General features: G+C 44.0%; 1 protein-coding gene across 4 annotated transcripts in view; it reads right to left on the reverse strand.

The window, feature by feature from the left end:
• Positions 1-19,667: 19,667 nt before the first annotated feature.
• The window catches only part of zdhhc8a (zDHHC palmitoyltransferase 8a), a 20,276-nt gene continuing 18,867 nt past the window's right edge, over positions 19,668-21,076 (reverse strand). For 3 of the 4 annotated variants that reach the window (XM_086151822.1, XM_086151821.1, XM_086151819.1), the window contains one exon: positions 20,022-21,076. This exon is cut by the window's right edge and continues 60 nt beyond it. In XM_086151822.1, coding sequence (XP_086007948.1) covers positions 20,030-21,076 — 1,047 coding nt within the window. In that variant the 3' untranslated portion in view covers positions 20,022-20,029. The other variant, XM_086151820.1, reaches the window with a different exon arrangement.

The following is a 21,076-nucleotide window of genomic DNA, read 5'->3' on the forward strand; positions in this document are numbered from 1 at the left end:
ATGTTTCACATGCAAAGACCTCTCTCTCTCTCTCTCTCTCTCTCTATCTATCTATCTATCTATCTATCTATCTATCTATCACTCTTTCCCTCCCTTCACCCCCTCTCTTCTGTGCTGCAGTTAATGTGTGCGCTATTAGCAAGGTTGCTGAATCAACTGTGTGATGCTGAGCCTGTGAATGGCTCAGGGTAAGTGCAGAGCCCTGCAATCACTGGGAGTACACACACACACACACACACACACACACACACACACACACACACACACACACACACACATGCATGGATGCAAGCTCTCACACACACACTCTTTTCCCCTTGGGCTCAGAAGCAGATGCAGCTGGAGCGCAGGGGGAAGCGGGCACTAGTTCAGCACCCACAGCCAGGCGACGTGATGGGTGCATCGGGCCAACACACACACACACACACACACACACACACACACACACACTGACAAATCACACACCTTTCCACCGCCAAGCAATTTGTGCCCACAACTCTTCATCTGGCAGTTTATTGTCATTGGAGTGGAGGGGGAACAATGGCGCCACGGCAACGGAGGGCCGTTCATTTATTCAGGCGTCCATTATTTACTTCTGGTGTGAAACATGAAGAGGCGGCACTTCTTTTCATTGATGCCACGATTAAATCACGGAGCAGGAGCGGAGCGGGTGAACGGTAGCCGCATCTCAGGAGGAGGTTTTGGGTTCAACCGTGGAAACTTTTTGCGGCGCCGAGGAAGTTCGTCGGTGCGTCCAAGGAGCAGAGGAACCAGGGATAGTGGACCTCGTCTGCAAGAGGTCGGGCCATCACCATTGCAAACAAGAAGGGGCTCAGAGCTCTTCCCTGATGGAGTCCTACCTCCACCTTGAACTTCTCTGTTACCCCTACAGCACACCGTACCACTGTCTCACAGCGGGCATACATGTCCTGCACCAGTCCATCACCTTTCCGTAGGTGCTTGTGGAGCTCATAAGCCCTGCCCATTTTTGGAGATTCACCTGTCAGATGTTGTCTTGGACAGAACCAGACGGTCTTCTGGCCTCCTGTTGTCCGCATCGTCTTCCTTCGCTTCTCGCTTCGCTTTCGCACCATGTTGTGGTCCCTCGCTGGAGGAGCAGGCGAGTTCCCGGAACCACATTCAAGCTGGAACTGCGTTCTTGGAACTTTTCTCTGGGAGAGAGGCTAATAAGTCAGGCCAGTCAGGGACAGTCCATCAACCGGAGTGTGCAGGATGAAAGGCCTTGCCGTAAATCTACCCCGCACCTGAGGAAGCACGCCGACTCCAGAGGGGCGGTACCGGCCAAAAATCGCATCAGTGCACGTTCTGAGCACTCCAGATGGGAACGTTAGCAAATATGCGGCAGGGAACCGTGGAGAGGACACGGCACAGCTTCACAGCTGCCATTTGGCGGTTGAATACCGAGCTCCTGATTTATGAAACATGGCGAGGCCGGGGCGACCCAGCGGACCCTCCGGCAAAGGTCACGCTCTGGCATACCGGGAGGACAGTTTCATGTAAAAATCATGTAAAATACCATCCCGGTATGCTCCGACTGCAGATGCCGCGAACGGAACGGTCGCTTTTAGCGACACCGCCTCTGTGGAGCCGTATATCTGTGGAGGGCGATGCTTTCCGAGGCGTTCCCAGGCTCCGGCTCTCTGACTTACGGTTGGGTTTGTGTCTGTCAGGCATTTATGACGGCGTAAATAAAAACAGTCGCTCTTCCCGCTGGCTTGTTTTAAACTAGCTTCAATCCGGACACGCCTGGTTGTCTGGTTTAAAACTTAAAACCTCTGCTTCTTCTTCTTCTTCTTCTTCTTCCCGTGTTCCCAGCAAAGCAAACTAGACCTTTTGGAGGTCTGAAGCATCGTACGGCGCCTCGTACGGAAGCTCTGCCGCCATCGGCGTGTTCTGCAGCTGCAGTGCTCCAGAGCATCCTGCAGCTACAATCAGTCCTTTTGTTCCCCCGAGTCTGCAGCTTCCTGAGGACCATGTAGTTCTGCAGAGGCAGTTGGTGCCCGAGGGTGACGGACGCGGCTTCTAGGTTGAAGAAAGGCAGACAAAGAACAGGACTTCTTCTTCTTCTTCTTCTTCTTTTCCTTTGGTCTTTTCCCTTCAGGGGTCTCCACAGTGAATCCACCTTCTCCATGTAACCCTATTCTCTGGATCCTCCTCTCTCACACAACTACCATCATATCCTCTCTCGCGACGTCCATCAATCTTCTCTTTGGTCTTCTTCTAGACCTCCAATTCCAGCATCCGCCTACCAATATATTCACTCTCCCTCCTCTGTCCATGACCCAACCATCTCTTCTCTCCAAAACATCTGCCATGTGTCGTCCCTCTGATGGACTCATTCCTGATCCTCTCCATCCTGGTCGCTCCCAAAGAGAACCTCAGCATCTTCATCTCTGCCACCTCCAGCTCTGCTTCCTGTCTTCTGGTCATTGTCATGTTTGTAGACCATCTCACCTCCGTTTCCATCCCCACCTTTCCTTTCCTTTCCTTCTGGCTGATAGTCTTCTATCACATAGTACCCCTGACTCTTTTCTCCACCCATTCCAACCTGCTCGGACCCGTCTCTTCACCTCTTTCCACACTCTCCATTGCTCTGGGCTGTTGACCAAAAGTACCCGAAATCCTCCACCTTCTTGATCTCCACTCCCTGTAGCCTCACCGCTCCACCCGAGTTCCTCTCATTCACACACATATATTCGGTCTTGCTGCGACTCACCTTCATTCCTCTCCTTTCCAGAGCATACCTCCACCTCTCTAGATGTTCCTAGACCTGTTCTCTGCTCTCACTACAGATCACAATGTTTATCCGCAAACATCATGGTCCATGTAGATTCCTATCTAACCTCATCTGTCAGCCTGTCCATCACCACTGCAAAGACGAAGGGTCTCAGAGCTGATCCCTGATGGAGTCCCACCTCCACCTAGAACTTCTCTGTTACCCCTACAGCACACCGCACCAGTGTCTCACAGCGGGCATACATGTCCTGCACCAGTCTACCATACTTCTCTGCCACTCCAGACTTCCTCATACAATACCGGAGTTCCTCTTTCAGCACCCTGTCGTATGTTTTTTCTCGGTGTACAAAAAGCCAATGCAGCTCCTTTATCGTTAGCTCCCGACTACCGATCCCGGAGTTGGTGGGATTTGAGTGGAATTCGCGTTGAAAAAGCACAATTTAAGTTTTATACGACGTGAAGCGATGGGACGGGGATTCCTGGACTGGACGGCGCATTTACAGAACACACACCGCTACAACGGCGGGAGGAAAGCCGCTTTGTGTCGGAGATCAAAAGATCGGAATTGATTTAATCAGAACATCGGCGAAAATAAAAACCAAAAGGTTTCAGGCGTGTCTTAATTAAAAATATATCCTCTCTCCGTCTGCGGACGCCCGTCGGAGTTAAATCAAAGCAACGACGACGGAAACAGCAGGTTTTTCACATTTACAAAGATTCACTGAGGCAGAAGAGATGGATCCATTTGTTCCAGAGATGATTTCAGCTCCTGAGATGATTTCTCCTGCCGCTCTATCTCCACCTTCAAGCGAAAACACACACACACACACACACACACACACACACACACACACGTCGCTTCAAATGGAAAACGTGGCAAAATGGTTTGGGAGTCACTGACAAGAATACCAGATTTTCCTTTCGGTTCTGACATTTGACAACGATCGCTTTTCTCTTTTTTTTTTTCCTATTTTTTTCTTCCCCCGAAAATAATATTGAGAAAGGGATTTTAGGATTCCCCGTCCTGCCCGTTCCTGGGCTCGTTCCTCGCCTTCCACCCTGGATTTAAACCCCCTTCAGGATTGAAAAGTTCCAAGAACCGTCCAGCTTGACTTTCGTTCCAGGAAGTGGCCGATGCCGGTGTGACAGAAGTGACTTGCACCTCAACACTCCAAAAGAACCTCTGAAGAAGAAAAAGAAGAAGAAGAGGAAGATGAGGTGGATAACATGGAGGTGGAAGCTACTATCAGATGGTTGGAGTGTGTTTATGTTCTCCCTGCACTGCTTGATGAACTGTGAGCTAACGCTATTCTGGGAAACCCTGGGGAGTTAAATATCTCTATGACGTTGGAAGGAGAGGGTCCATACTTGTATGCTTCTACGTGACTGGTGAATGAGAAGGTGAATGGTTGTATGTCTCTATAAGTGAACCCCAGCTCTCGCCAGCCGGCTCCAACAGTGGATGATGAGGAAGGCTTACCATGAGGCAGGAGAGCTGCGTGCCTCACTTTGTGGCTCTTGGCAACCGATGTCTGATTGCTAAGCAAAATAAACTAGCAACACACATGGAGTTGTTGACAAATTGGAAATGTAGTCCATCTAGCAAAAGTGTTTAAGCATTTTAATAGAGACAGCAATTCGGTGTAGAGTGCAGAGCATGCCAGCAGTCAGCTGTTATTGCGCAATTTTCGTTGAGGCTCAACAGTCCGCTGCCTCACCTCACATCTCTTCTCAGTAGTTGAATGGTAAATGTGAAAATCCAGCTATTTTGAATCAAAAACGGGTGAAGTCAAATGAAAAATACCTTGCAAATCAATGATAAATATAACCATTTCATTCTTTTTTACAATTCTTTGCTTTCATTTGCCTCTCCTGCCTCCCCTGACTGCACATCACAGGAGGGCAGGACAAGTAGATTGTCAGCTAATGAATGAATGAATGAATATATACACGATGTACAGTAAACCCTTGTTTTTCGCGGGGGTTACGTTCCAAAAAGAACCCGTGATAGGCAAAATCCATGAAGTAGAAACCTTTATCTTTTTTTACAATTATTATACAATTAAATACTCGGAAGATTCATTAATTCCGTAATGCCGACCTACAGACGCATAGCTTTTAGCTTCCCTTAGCATGTCCAGAAGTTTAACTTTATCTGCGATAGATAGCATCTTCCGCTGCCTTTTGGGCCCTTTTGTCGCTCCAGAGCGTTTTGTCAACATTATGGGTTTTAGAGAAACTCCAAATTGCGAGAGAATTCGCACGTACGTCATGTAAATTTGTCAAGCTGTTTTACGTACGTGTACATATTAAACTGCGACGTTATTGACGCACAGGTAGAGAAGAAGCGGAGTGACTTTTTAGCCAATCAGAATGCAGAACACAACGCACAATGCAAATCCGTGAAGTAGCGAAACCGTGAAAAGTAAACGGCCTCAACAAAATCCAGGCCGCAACAAAAATGCTAATAAGTGGCTGAACGCAGGAGATATTAGATAGTCGCCAGGACCGTTAGCAAGAAGTCCTCGTTTCTTCCTCGCTGGTCGGCGTTTCTGGTTTAGCGAACCAACTCCGAGCCTCCCTCAGACATCCGCTTCCATCCGAGACATTTTTCTATCGTCTCCGTCAAATTGTTTACGTTCCTCAGGGTTTTCGGTCACCGTGTTTTGATGGCCGACCTTCTGAACGGCCCTCGCGGCTTCTTTCCCGTCACCGAGGAGAAACTTCTTCAATCAGCATCTCCAGTCACATCCTTCCTCTTTCAGAAGTTGCGATCGCTACTTCTTTTTTTGCGATTCCATTCCTTCGCCGGCGCCTCCCCGGAGACGTCCGCGGTGCTAGCGCGTGGCGCTAGCTCTCCTCAAGAAGAACAAAGTGCGGAACAAACCTGCGGCGGCGCCATGATTTATTAATCGCCGAGATCCCGAACGACTCGGCGCGTCGTGACGAGCGGCGGGGGGTCGGACCGGAAGACGGAGAGATTATCTTTTCCGTGATTGGTTCTCATGCCGTCCATCTGGATCAGCGCTCGTGCTACGTGCTACGTGCTACGTGCTACGTGCGGATGCTAGCGCTTGACCGTGGTTGGTTGGTTTTTCTTTCGCTCTCCATCCTGCTCTCGGGGTCGCAGGGGTTCGGCCCGGATCTGCGACGGACCGCGAATGTTTACGTTGGAATCTTCTTTCATTCTTTCATTCATTCATTCATTCTTTCTTTCTTTCTGTCTTTCATTCAGCAGCAGACTCTTCTTCCTCCTCTTTCTCTCCTGCCTCCTTCTCTTCACCTCCACTTCCTTCTCCTCCTTCTTCTTCTCCTCCAAATTCCTCTTCTTCCTCTTCCTCCTCCTTCTCTTCACCTCCAATTCCTTCTCCTCTTCCTCTTCTTCCTCCTCCTTCTGTTTCTCTTCCTCCACTTCCTCTTCTTCCACTTTCTTACCCTCCTACTTCTCTTCCTCCTCTTTGTGATCTTCATCCTCTTCCTCTTCCTCCTCTTCCTCCTCCCCTTTCAATTTTCATCTTTTCTCTAGCCTGCTTCTTCCTTCTCTCTCTCCTTCTCCTCCATTTCCTCCTCCTCCTCTTCCTCCTCCTCTCCCTCTTCTTCCCCTTCTTCCTCCTCTTTCTCTTCCACCTCCTTCTCTTCACTTCCACTTTCTTCTCCTCCTCTTCCTCTTCCTCTACTTCCTCATCTTCCTCTTTCTCTTCCTCCTCCTTCTCTTCACTTGTACTTCCTTCTCCTCCCCCTCCTCTTCCTCTTCCTTCCTTTTTGCTCCCTCTTCCACTTCCTTCTCCTCTTTCTCTTCCTCCTCTTCCTCTTTCTTTTCCTCCTCCTCTTCACCTCCACTTCCTTCTCCTCTTTCTACTTCTCCTCTTCCTCTTTCTCTTCCTCCCTCCTCTTTCTCCTCCTCCACTTCCTCTTCATCCACTTCCTTCTCATCCTCTTCCTCTTTCTCTTCCTCCTCTTTCTCCTTCTCTTCCTCTTCCTCATCTCCCCCTTCTTCGCTTCCTCATCTTCCTCTTTCTCTTCCGCCTCCTTCTCTTCACTTCCACTTTCTTCTCCTCCTCTTCCTCTTCCTCATCTCCCCCTTCTTCGCTTCCTCATCTTCCTCTTTCTCTTCCTCCTCCTCTTCACCTCCACTTCCTTCTCCTCCTAGTTCTTCTCCTCTTTCCCCTATTCCTCTTCCTCCTCTTTCACTTCCTCCTCTTCTTCCTCTTCCTCTTACTCCTCCTCTTCCTCCCTTTTCGCTCCCTCTTCCACTTCCTTCTCCTCTTCCTCTTCTTCTTCCTCTTTCTTTTCCTCCTCCTCTTCACCTCCACTTCCTTCTCCTCGTAGTTCTTCTCCTCTTTCCCCTATTCCTCTTCCTCCTCTTTCATTTCCTCCTCTTCTTCCTCTTCCTCTCTTTTCGCTCCCTCTTCCACTTCCTTCTCCTCCTCTTCCTCCTCTTCCTCCTCCTCCCTGAACCCTCTGCCTTTTCCTCTTCCGTCTTGCCGTCCTCCTTCCACCGCTTCCCCGTTAAGTCATTCTGAAGAGGACCTTCATCACGTCAGGCCCACAGATTCAGTGACTCTGAAAGCGTCGGGAACCTTCTCGTCAATCCTGCGGTCCTGAACGCCAGCGACTTTGGCGGAGGGTTTGAATTGTTCGCGTTGTTTTTTTTTTTTCTTTCTTTTTCCATTTGCCAAATACAGAGCAGTCATTTACTTACATGCAATTATCTCCGTTGTGAATTACAGGGGCTTAAAGTAGAAAAAAAATAAAAACGAGCGCGGAGTTTAACTCACTTCCTGTTTCTCCGTACGCATGTCGGCGCAGCCATTGTTCAGCGGGAAATTAAAAGCATTGTTCCTCTTTCCACTGTTCTCGCGTGTCATAATAATAGAAACGATTACAAACCGTCCATTTCCTGCTTAACAGCTTCGGATGGAGAGGAGAAAAGAAAGGTGCATTCAGGACGACAATTGTTCCGGCTTTAAATGCATTCACTGAAATTTTTGCATGTGTGTGTGTGTGTGTGTGTGTGTGTGTGTGTGAGGCCTCTATTCGAAGTAAATTGCAGCGGACAGCGCGGGTGATCTGGCATTTATCTGCACAGAAGACCGACTGACCGGAGTTTCGCACACTTGTGAAAGTCCAGCTGTGCGGCAGATACACACCTACGTGAGGAGAAAATCGTGCACGGCGGCAAAAAAAAAAAAAAAAAAGAGAGAGGCCGCCTCGCAGCCAATTACGGCGTGGTAAATGTGACCTTATCACGTCGCCGGGTAGGTTACGCTTCGGCGCCGCCCGTCTGAAGTTTGAAAAAAACCTTCCCCTGGATTTCATAAAATGGCGGTGGACGGGATTTAGAGCGAGCGCGGAGGATATCTCGGTTTTTTTAGCGTTAGCGGGACGGCTAAAGCGTCTTCTCCGGTCGTGACACATTTTGGCGATTTCCAGTTTTTCTTTCTTTTCCGCCCGTCTCTGTTAATCCTGTCCTGATTCTTGTCTGCGGACGGCGTTGAATAGATGGCTTTTCTATCTCCTGCCCTTCATCTTGTGCTTCGTCATGGTGTTTGTGTGATGTTCAGTTCCACCACTAGAGGGCCTCCACATCACGAAAAACAAAAAAAACCCCGATCGCCGCTTTTCCACCCCTGGAACTTTTTATTTTATTTATCTATTCCCGCTGAATTCCGCGGTCTGGTTCGGAGGAGGGGATTTATTCGGCTTCCGCGTCCCGCTGGACGTCTTTCTCCGACCTCGTCGTCCGTCCGCTGCCGGGGAAACTAAAGATTGTGAAAATTGAAATGAAGGAATTCCTGCAGACGCACGACGGCTTCTAACGCTGCGTGGAAACACCTCAGACAACAGAAGATAGACTTCATCAATCCCACGATGGGGAAATGAAATTGTCAGAGCAACATTTCGGGGTAGAAAAGTTTGCGAATAATAATAATAGAAAGAATATGCAGAGCCCTGCGCTCGCGGGAATGGATTTCGGGTGATTTTCAGAGTGCGGAGCAGAGCCCGACGTCCCCTTTATATGGAAATTTATATCCTTTAAAAAGAAATTAAACAGCATTGTTTTTAGCGTTAACTTAGATGCTAACAAGCCAACCAATTTACCAGCTAAATAAATTCCAAACATACACAAAACAATCTGACAGAGAGAATAATCCATTTATTTATTGTCCATACAACTCTTCCTGCACTGGTAAATGCAAAAATTGGAATTTTGGTATTGTTATACATCAAAATCAATGTTTCCATTTATAGATAGTCTTGATATAATTATATTGAGGATTATGTGTTTACCCCTGGTTTTGTGGCGACCCCTGCAGCCCACCGCGCCTTCAGCCTTTGCCGGATTGCCTAAAAATGCCGGATAAAAGTTCCTGCGGTGGAAAAAGAGCCGTTTGTCGTCTGCATAGAACGGAGTTGATTGTCACTGCAATGCCCATCTCAGCCACAAGGGGGCGCCAAAGTCAACCACCGAAAGCGTTGATTCCTTTGATGCTAATCCTGCAAAACTTAACGCGTTTGGACTTTTTGAATCTGTTTCTATCTTGACGCCGACTCGAAGACCGTCGTTTGTTAACTCGAGGTTCATGTGGGGACACGCGGCTGCACGTTGATCCGAAAACTATTATTTTTCCACCTTTTTTTTTTTCTTCTCGGTTAACTCTTTGTTCGGTTACCGCTAATGACGGCAGGTGGGCGACAACTATCCTCCGCAGGGACGGACATAATTGTTGCAGGGAGGCATGTGAATCAGTGTGATTGTGATGAAATCCCCCACGCAGCCTCTGAGTGCACAGCCACGTTTTTTCGTGTCTTTTTTCCCGCCGATTCCACCGCGAGGCAGAGTCAGTAATGATTTTCGGCCCCCGTTCGAGCCCCCTTTGCCGCCGCCGCCGCCGCCGCTCTAACTCACTCCAACGCGGCGATGCGAAGCGCTGCATTGGTGTTTTGGCGCTTCAGATTACAGATGGCGCCGGAAATGCCGGGAAAGGTCACGGTTCGCTTGGAAAGAGGACGCATTCGTTGTTGACGGAGGAGACCGCCTGCAACGTATCCTGTCGGATCGGTAGTTTGCCCCCGGACTATAAATGACGCAGCGCCACCTGACATCCATCCCCCCCGTTTTCAAATGCATGCGCCCCCCCTTCGGCGAGCCGCAGGACCGGCAGCGACTGTCTGTCAGGATCAGCCGGACGGAAAGCCTCGGCTCCTGAGGCGACACGGCCGCAACCCCCCCCCCCCCCCCCCCCCCGAAACGGCCGGAAAACAACAACGTAAAATATTGCGACGTGTCCGCGGAGCCACCGACGACCCGGGGCGCCATTAATCCCGGCGCCCTGTTGTCAAGTGTCACGGCGGCGAGCGCTTAATCACGGCGCACGAGGGCTGCGTGGCTGGCACAATCAGACGCTTCAGCGATGCCTCCGATGACCAGGCATATCAATGAGCTGAGAGAGGACGCGAAGGGGCGGCGGCGGCGGGGGGGATGTAGGTCAGTCCGCAGCGTCCCCGTCCCCCCCCTCTGGAGGCGCTCGGCGGCGAGCTGTCGCACCGTTCCTCCTTTCACGTTATCCCTGCTAAACCTCGGTACGGAGGGGGTTTCATTCTGCATGTAAAGCTTAAAACCTTCACCCTCTCATCCACATTTCATACGGAGATGCAACCATTCACTCAGTCATTCACGCGTCATTTAGAGACACAACATTCACACTCATATCGTTCCACCGTTCGCTCGTTCATTCACTTCATATCGAGACACGACCACATTCACCACTTCATTCGCACGTCATCTATTCATGCAATATTCACGTTATCAATAGATATACAACCCTCTTATTCACGTCGTATCGAGACATACAACATTCACCCTTATATAAATACAACATTCACACGTCATCTAGACACGCACTCGCTCATTTTATATGTAGACGTTCAACATTCACCCTCTCATTCATTAATAGTATAACTTACGCTGCCGTGACAAAGGAATTTCCCCCATGGGGATCAATAAAGTTGATCTTATCTCATGTAATATATAAATACAACATTCACCCTCTCATCCAAATGTCGTCTCTAGACTTTCAGCATTCACCCGCTCATTCGTGTCGTATATAAATACAACATTCACTCTGTCATTGGCGTGTCACGGAGACATGCAACATCATGTCATACAGAGATAAAAAGACTCACTCACTCATTTATGTCGTATTTAAATGCAACATTCACTCTCTCATCCACATGTCATATATAGACTTTCAACATTCACATGTCATGTAGACATACGATCATTCACACGCTCATTCATGTCATATAGCGACATACAACATTCACCCTCCTATCTGCATGTCATATATAAATGCAACATTCACCCTCTCATCCACATGTCATGGATAGACTTTCAACATTCACCCTCTCATTCATGTTATATTGAAAAAAAACATTCACTCATTCATGTCATATAGACACAGACAACATTCACTCCCTCATCCATCTATAGACTGTTGACGTTCACCCTCTCATTCGTGTTATATTGAAAAAAAACATTCACTCATTCATTCATTTCATGTAGAGATATACAACATTTATTTACTCATTCATGTTATATAGAGACATACAACACTCATCCCTTCATCCATATGTCATGTATAGATTGTCAACATTCACCCTCTCATTCATGTCATATGTAAATACAACATTCACCCTCTTATCCGTACATCAGCTACAGACTTTTGAATTCACCATCTTGTTCATGTTATATTGAAATATACAACATTCACCCTCTCATTCATGTCATATAGAAACATACAACATTCATTCACTGGTTCATGTCACATAGAGACTTTCAATATTCATCCTCTCATTCACATCATGTAGAGACAGACAGCATTCACCCTTTCATCCATCTATAGACTTTCAACATTCACCTTCTTGTTCATGTTATATTGAAATATACAACATTCACTCATTCATTCATTCATTTGATATAGAGACATGCAACATTCACCCTCTCATCCATATGTCATATTGAGACGTACAACATCCACTCACTGGTTCATGTCATATACAGACTTTCAACCTCTCATTCTTGTCATGTAGAGACAGACAACATTCACCCTCTCATCCAAATGTCATCTATAGACTTTCGACATTCACCCGCTCATTCATGTTACTTTGAAACATACAACATTCACTCATTCATCCATTTCATATAGAGACTGTAAACATTCATCCTCTCATTCACGTCATGTAGAGACAGACAGCATTCATCCTTTCATTCCCATGTCATACAGATATACAACATTCACTCACTCATTCATTTCATATAGAGACATGCAACATGCATTCACTCATTCATGTTGTATATAGACATACAACACTCATCCCTTCATCCATATGTCATGTATAGATTGTCAACATTCACCCTCTCATTCATGTCATATGTAAATACAACATTCACCCTCTTATCGGTACATCAGCTACAGACTTTTGAATTCACCATCTTGTTCATGTTATATTGAAATATACAACATTTATTCACTCATTCATGTCACATAGAGACATACAACACTCATCCCTTCATCGACGTGTCATGTATAGACATTCAACATTCACCCTCTCATTCATGTCATATTGAGACATACAACATTCATTCGCTAGTTCATGTCACATTGAGACTGTCAACATTCATCCTCTCATCCAAATGTCACATTTAGACTTTTGGCATTCACCCTCTCATTCATTTTATATTGAAACATACAACATTCACTCGTTCATCCATTTCATATAGAGACATGCAACACTCATCCCTTCATCCATATGTCATGTATAGACTGTCAACAATCACCCTCTCATTCATGTCATATGTAAATACAACATTCACCCTTTCATCCAAATGTCATCTATAGACCTCTGACATTCACCCTCTTGTTCATGTTATATTGAAGTACACAACATTCACCCCTTCATCCATATATCATGTGTAGACTCTCAACATTCACCCTCTCATTCATGTCATATTTTGACATACAATATTGATTCACTGCTTCATATCACATAGAGACATGCAACATTCACCCTCTCATCCATCTCTAGACTTTTGACATTCACCCTCTTGTTTATGTTATATTGAAACATGCAACATTCACCCCTTCATCTGATGTCATATCGACATACAAAATTCACTCCGTCATTCATCGCCGATCCGATTCGTCTTCCCCGCCGTCCTCAGGCCGACCCTGACCCCCCCAGTCCGATGGTTCTGGACGACCTCCTTGCAAGCCGTCCTCCTTCGCCGTGCGAACGTATGAATGTGATCCGGTTTAGGGCGTAGAAATCAAATCCAGCCGGGTCGGCGGTTCTAATCGTCTCGATGTTCCGGGCCTCACGGCGGCTTCGGGCGGTAATAAATCACCTCTGTGGAAACGCGAGTGTTTAAAGAGCGATTTTACTCTGGGTTTGCAGAAACGACCCTCCGGAATCCCATGAATCAGAATCCTGTCGGTGGAGCGCTGGATCCACCGGCGGAAAATCCTCCTTCTGCGTTTTACGGCTCCGCCGCGGTAAACACCAGGAGGACTCTTTCTTCGGAAAGGCCCCGATGGATTGACTGTAGATCACAAACTCTCCAAACAAAAAGAGAAAACAAATAACCCGGGATGATTTCTCAAACTCCAAGAACACTCTGTGATTTACCGACAGAGTATTTGTTCTCGCGATGCCGAGAGAAAAAACCTTCAGCTGGAGTTCCCAGTGAGATGCTGTTCGAGCATTCATAAAGTCATATTTACAAGGAAGTGAGGGTTTTGTTTCCTTCCAGATCTTCTCCGTCCCTCCATGTCCATGTCAGAAACATCTCCAGAACATCTAACATGTCACCGTTTCACTTGGGTTCCTCTTGCTTGGACCCTCATTCCTCCCCTTCCCGGGTCGTACCTCCACCTCTCCAGATTCTCCTCCACCTGCTCCCTGCTCTCACTCCACATCAGTGTCATCTGCAAACATCTTAGTCCATGGTGATCCCTGTCGAACCTCATCTGTCAGCCTGTCCATCACCACGGCAATCATAGGCGATCCCTGACCCAACCCCCCCACCTCCATCTTGAACTCCTCCATCACACCTACGTCAAATCTCACCACCGTCCTTCAGCTGTCATACATGTCCTGCGCCACTCCTTTGCACTTCACAGACAAACAATCCCCCCCTTTTTTGGATCCGATCGGTTCCCCAATCATCCCCTTCTGTCAATAACAGTCGGAAATGACATTCCGGTTTTACTCCAGCACTTGCTGTTTGTGATTTATTACCATTCGTGAAGGACCTCAGCGACTCGCACTCAGTGAAAATGAATAACTTGACATCCCATGAAACCTCTTTCGTCTCCGAGTGTTTCCGACGATGCAGATACCGCAGTTGGAGGAGCGTCTTCTTCCACCCCTCGACTTTCGGCTGCAGAATATTTTACGACTCCCTTCCCCTCCATCCTGCGTCCGCTGGTCCGGTCGTATGCTTGATAAACCCCTCGAGATGTATCATCCGCTTTTCAAGGGGGTCCCAAACAAACACTCAATCTTCTGCTTGCTTGCCGACGGGCCACAGACGCCCGAAGTGTCCTTTTTCACCCACGACAAAAAGAAAAGTTCCGGGCAAAGTGAGACAAAACCGAGGGGTTGGAGATTTCTTTAGAGAAATGACGCTGTATGTCGACGATACTGCGGTACCCGTGCAGGATTTACCACGGCTTGTATCTCTTTTGTCATTCTTTTACATGAATCAGTGTAAAACTTAACAATGCATCCGGAGAGGCTCAGTTTGCCTTTTTTCATGGCGCACACCAGGAGTCTGAAAATAAGATAATACTTTATTGATTGGTTTGTCACAGCAGTGCAACAATGACAATATCAATAAATATGAATATAAATAGACGAGACAATTAAAGGGGCGAAGACAATAACAAGGATAGGAACAGATAACAGAATGAAAACAGGGATAAAAAATAAACAGGATGAAAATGGATTGGATACCAAAAGGGATCAAAAAAATAATTAAAAAAAATAATAATAAATTAAAATAGATAAGAGAATGACAAGGATAATAAATAACAAAATAAAATAGAGAAAAAACAAAATAAAATAAAGTAAACACAACAGAATGACAATGATGATACGTAATTAAAAAAATAAAATATAAAATGTAATGGAAAAGAGAAAACAAAATGACAGGATGAAAGGAAGGAAGGATGAAAAATAATAAAATAAAATAAAATATAATAAAATAAATCACAAAAACAATGACAACAAGAAGAATAAAGAAATATAAAATATAATAGATAAGAGAATGACAACAAAGATTAAATGAATAAATAAAATAGATAACCAAATGGGGTAAAAATGGTAAGACAAAATAAAATAAAGTAAACCGGCGGAATGATAACAAGGATAAAATAAAAATGAAAAATAAAATAAAATTAATTACATAATAAATAAATAAAATGTATAACAAAATGACAACAAAAATAAAATAAAATAAAAATTAATAAATAAAATAAACAAAACAGAATGACAACGATTCTTAAAAAAATAAAAATAAAAAAAAAATTCAAATTAAAAAAAACATAATACAATACATTATAATAAAAAAAAAAAATTAAAAATGACAACCAGGATGAAAAATAATAAAATTAAATTAAATTAAAAAAAAGGACAACAAGACGGATAAAAGTTAAGGAAAAAACATGAAATACAATAGATAACAGAATGACAATAAGGATTAAATAAATATATAAAATACATGACAGAATCACAAAAAGGATGAAATAATGATTAAATTAAATATAAGAAAAGAAAATATATAACGGACAAGGAAAAAAATAAAACAAAACAAGTAGTTTGAATAACATAAATGATCAAAAAAAATGAATTAACAAATGAATATACAATACATTATAATTAAAAAATAAAAAACAAAATGACAACAAGGATGAAAAAATGATAAAATAAGATAGAATTAAACAAAATAAAATAAAATTAAATAAAATAAAATGACTACAAGAAGGATAAAAGTTAAGAAATAGATGAAATGACAACACAAACATTAAAAAATACAATCAAATGAAATAAAATCAAATAAGATATGTATATTGTAAATGTATATTTTTGATGTATGAAAGAGTGAATGGCTGTCATATATGAGTGTCTATATATGATGTATGACTGAATGAATGGTTGTGTGTCTATATTTTACAGAGTGAATAGTTGTATTTTTCATGCATGAAAAAGTGAATGATTGTTTGTCTATATATGAGTGAGTGAATGGTTGTATGTCTATTTTTAAGGAATAATGAGTAAATGGTGTTTTGTCTATGTATGAAAGAGTGAATGATTGTATATACATATATGATGAACGAATGAATGGATGAATGGTCGTAGTCTTTATAGGATAACGTAGATATTTTATGTCTTTATATGAGTGACTGAATGGTTGCTTGTGTATGTATAAATGACGTATGACAGAATGAATGGTTGTTTGTCTATATATAAATGGGTGAATAGATGTATGTCTATTTGTGTTGTATGAAAGAGTTAATGGTTATTTGTTTATACACTGTATGAATGGGTGAATGAAAAAGTATGTATTTGTATTTCTTTACAGGAGCGAATGAAAGGTTGTTTGTCTATATATTACTGAGTGAATGATAGTTTTTCCATATATGAAGTATGATGTATGAATGGTTGTTGTCTATATTTGAAAAAGTGAATATCTGTATGTCTTTATATGATTGAATGAATGGTTTGTAAATATATGACGTATGACAGAATGAACAGTTGTTTGTATATATATGAATGGGTGAATGTTTGTCTACAATTGAACGAGTGAATGGTTGTATGTCTATATATGAAAAGTAAATATTTGTATGTCTTTGTATGAGTGAATAAATGGTTGTTTGTCTATAAATGAATGAGGGAATCGTTGTATGTCTATATATGAAAAGTACATATTTCTATGTCTTTATATAAGTGAATGAATTTTTGTATATGAATGGTTCTTTTTATATATGAATGGGTGATTTTTTTGTCTATATATGTGTGCATTAATGATTATATATCTATTTCTTAAGGAATGAATGAGTGAATGGTCATTTGTCTATATATGAAAGAGGGAATGTTTTGTCTATATATGAGTGAGTGAATTGTTCTATGTCCAATTTTGTAAGGAATAATGAGTTAATGTTGTTTTGTCTATATATGATTGTATAATGATTGTATGTCTTTATATGATGTATGAATGAGTGAATGGATGTATGTCTATTTTTGACTTATGAACGAGTGAATGGTTATATGTCAATATAAAGGTGAATGTTGTCTATAAATGATGTAGTAAATGGTTGTTTGTCTATATATGAAAATGAAAATATTTGCATGTCATTAAAGGAGTGATTGAATGGTTGTTTGTCAATATATGTGTGCAGTAATGATTATATGTCTATTTCTTAAGGAATGAGTGAGTGAATGATTGTTTGTCTATATATTAGTTAGTGAATGGTTGTATGTCTATTTTTGTTTTATGAAAGAGCGAATGGTTGTTTGTCTATATATGAATGAGTGAATGTTTTTCGTCTACATATGAGTGAGGGAATTGTTGTGTGTTTATGTATGATGTGAGAATGAGTGAATGGTCGTAGTCTATATATGACAAAATATAAATACTTGTAAATATATATATATATGACGTATGACAGAATGAATGGTTGTTTGTCTATATATGAATGAGTGAATGGATGTATGCCTATTTTTGATGTATGAAAGAGTTTATGGTTATATGTCTATATACTGTTTATACTGAATTGTGTTTTGTTTACATATGACAGAGTGAATGATTGTATGTTTATATGTGATATATGAATGAGTGAATAGTTGTATGCCTATTTTTGATTTATGAAGAAGTAAATGATTGTTTGTCTATACATAATGTATGTCAGAAAGAATTGTTGTTTTTCTACATATGAGTGAGTCCATGGGTGTATGTCCGTTTTTGACTTACGAAAGAGTGAATGTTTTTTGTGTACATATGAATGAGTGAATGTTGTTTTTGTCCAAATAGGAGTGAGTGAATGGTTGTATGGTTATATATGATTTATGACGAGTGAATGGTCGTAGTCTATATATTAAAAAGTAAATATTTGTATGTCTTTGTATGAGTGAATCAATGGTTGCTTGTATATATGTATATATATGACAGAGTGAATGATTGTATGTTTATATATGATGTATGAATGAGTGAATGGTTGTATATCTATGTATGAAAAAGTAAATATTTGTACATCTTTATATGAGTGAATCAGTGGTTGTTTTTCTATATGTGAGTAAGTGAATGGTTGTATGTCTCTTTTTGATTCATAAAAGGGAGAATGTTTGTTTGTCTACATATGGATTGGTGGATGTTTTTTGTCTATATATGTGTGCATTAATGATTATTTGTCTATTTTTTTAGGAATAATGAGTGAATTGTGTTTTGTCTATATATGACAGAGTGAATGATTGTATGTTTCCATATGATGTATGAATGATTGAATGGTTGTTGTCTATATTTGAAAAAGTAAATATTTTTATGTCTTTATATGAATGAATGAATGTTTTTTGTCTATATATGAATGAGTGAATGGATTTATTTCTATTTTTGATCTATGAAATTGTGAATGGTTATATTTCTATGTATGAATGGGTGAATAAATGTATGTCTATTTGTGATGTATGAAAAAGTGAATGGTTATATGTCTATATACCGTATGAAAGAGTGAATGGTTGTATGTGTATATATGATATATGAGTGATTGAGTGGTTGTATGTTTATTTAAAAAACATATTATATTTAAAAAATATGTATATTTAAAAAGTAAATATATGTATGTCTATATATCAATGGGTGAATGTTTTTGTCTATATATGTGTGCGTTAAGGATTACATGCCTATTTTTTAAGAAACAATGAGTGAATTGTGTTTTGTCTATATATGACAGAGTGAATGATTGCATGTTTATATATGATGTATGAATGATTGAATGGTTGTTGTCTATATTTGAAAAAGTTAATATATGAATGTCTTTTTATGAGTGAATGAATGGTTGTTTGTCTATATAAATGACGTATGACAGAATGAACAGTTGTTTGTCTATATATGAATGAGTGAATGACTGTATGTGGATTGTACATTATGTGTGAAAGAGTGAATGGTTGTAAGTCTATATATTGCAAAGTGAATATCTATGTATATATATGCATGAGTAAACAGTTGTATGTGTATAGTTGATATATGAATGAGCGAATGGTTATATACCTATAAATGAATGAATGAATGATTGAACGTCTATATATGATGTATGACGACGCAACGTGATGGAGTGCAACATTTTGTATTTAATGTTTTAAGCATCCGAGGGTCACAAACAACAATTTGATGGAAGTTGGACGTCCGGATGCTTGTCGGGCGCCCCCGTCCAAAAAGGTGACGAATGAATAAATAAAAAGGGGAAAGAGATAAAAATCAATTCTGGCAAATTCCAAGAACGGTGAGAAAGAGCTGAGCGAGGCAGGGGAGGGGAGGGGCGCTGGGGTGGGAGGTGATGTTGTAGCTGTTGCCGTGACGACGTGCTGTTTCTGGCACCGCAGCATCATCTGCCGGCGGAGGCCCGCGGGTCGGGACGCGCTGCGTTCCAGCATCCGTCCACCGGGGGGCGTCGCTTGCAGAAACCGTGCAAAATAGCATCATGCATCAAATGTTATTGTTTTTCAGACCCGCTGAAAAACTGAACAACAAGTGAGACGGATTTCTTCCCGCCGCCGCCGCTCGCTTGTAAACATAAATCAGATTTCTCCCCCCCCCCCCCCCGTTGCTTTCAGGAACGACAGAGGCGGAGGTGAAAATTACAAAATAGGTTTATTCATATAAACGACTACAAAAATCCTATGAAATGGGGCCGGAGGGGAGAGGAAGGAGGGGGATGGAAATACTGCTGTCACAAAAGCAAATATCAAAAACACGTACAAACGGCTCATCTGTATTCACGGCGGTGGAGCTGGCTGTGTCTGAGAGGATCCACAGCTATCCTGAGAATCAGCTTTTATTTTATCCTTTTATTATTTTTAATTTTTTTTTGGATTAACAATCGTCAGACGGGCGTTTCTATTCCCCCCCCCCTCTCTGGCACATCCTCCCACACCAGGAAGTCCCGGACGGTCTCGTATTTACAGAAGGTTTCGGGTGAGTCAGTTCGTTTTTCTTTTACTTCAGGGCTCCCAGGGGGATCGAGTCCTTCCCGTCGGCGGAGTACGGGAGCGAGGACCGCTTGGCGGCGACGTAGGAGGCGGAGGGTAAGCGAGGCAGGGTGGAGGTGGACGAGGGGAAGGCCTGAGCGTGTCTGTCGGCGGGGCAGTAGGCCGGAGAGGACGAGCGTCCCCGGCTCTGCAGGCTGCTGCTGCTGCCGCTCTGCAGCGGCGAGCTGGAGGTTTTGGGGCCGCGGGTCAGCGAGGACGTGGAGGAGCTGGAGAGCGGCGAGGTCCTCATGGTGTAGGCGAGGACCCCCGTGCTCATCAGGAACTCCCGGGAGCCGTAGGCGGGAGGGGTCGGGCCGCGGGACCCCGCGGGTCGGACGTTGTCCGGGGGGAGGCTCCGCCTGCTGGGGATGTCGTAGATCCCGACGTCGTGGCCGAACAGCGGTTGCGGTCTGGTTTGCAGGCGCGGCATCCTCTCCCTCTCCTCCATCTCACGCCTCTCGTGGATGGACGAGATGATCGTTTTGGAGAAGCCGTCGTAGCGAAGCGGAGCGGAGGACTTGTGCGGCGGAGGACCCTGCGGCGCGAGGCTCTGGGAGGTCACGTCTCGAGACGCCGGGTCCCTCGGCGGCAGCCCTTGGAACGCCGGCGAGGGCTCGCGCTGGATGAAACCCGCCAGAGAAGGCGAGGGGTCCCTGGAGGCGAGGCCCTGCAGGGACGGCGAGGGGTCGCGGGGCTGAGAAGACTGTCTGGCGACGCCCAGAAACACCGGGCTGTAGGCGAGAGAAGGCGGCCGCTGCACCACGGCTCCGTCCGGACCCAGGGACATGAAGTGAGGGTGGTAGCCCGCCGGAGGAACCCCCCTCTGGGGGAGAAACTGGGGGTCGGTTTTATCCGGAGCGAGGTCTGGCGGCGGCGGCCCGTCCGGGTGGGACCTGCCGGCGTGGCGGCCGCCATGTTTGAACGCCAGGGAGCGAGAGTTGAGCGTCAAGGCGTTGAGTTGGGAGACGCCGCCGGCCTGCAGGGCGGCCAGGCCGACTCTCCCCGATCCGACGGC

This window comes from Fistularia commersonii, chromosome 9, assembly GCF_037954325.1.
Source record: "Fistularia commersonii isolate RoL2024-O1a breed Wild chromosome 9, RoL_Fcom_v1.0, whole genome shotgun sequence".
Lineage (NCBI taxonomy): Eukaryota > Metazoa > Chordata > Actinopteri > Syngnathiformes > Fistulariidae > Fistularia > Fistularia commersonii.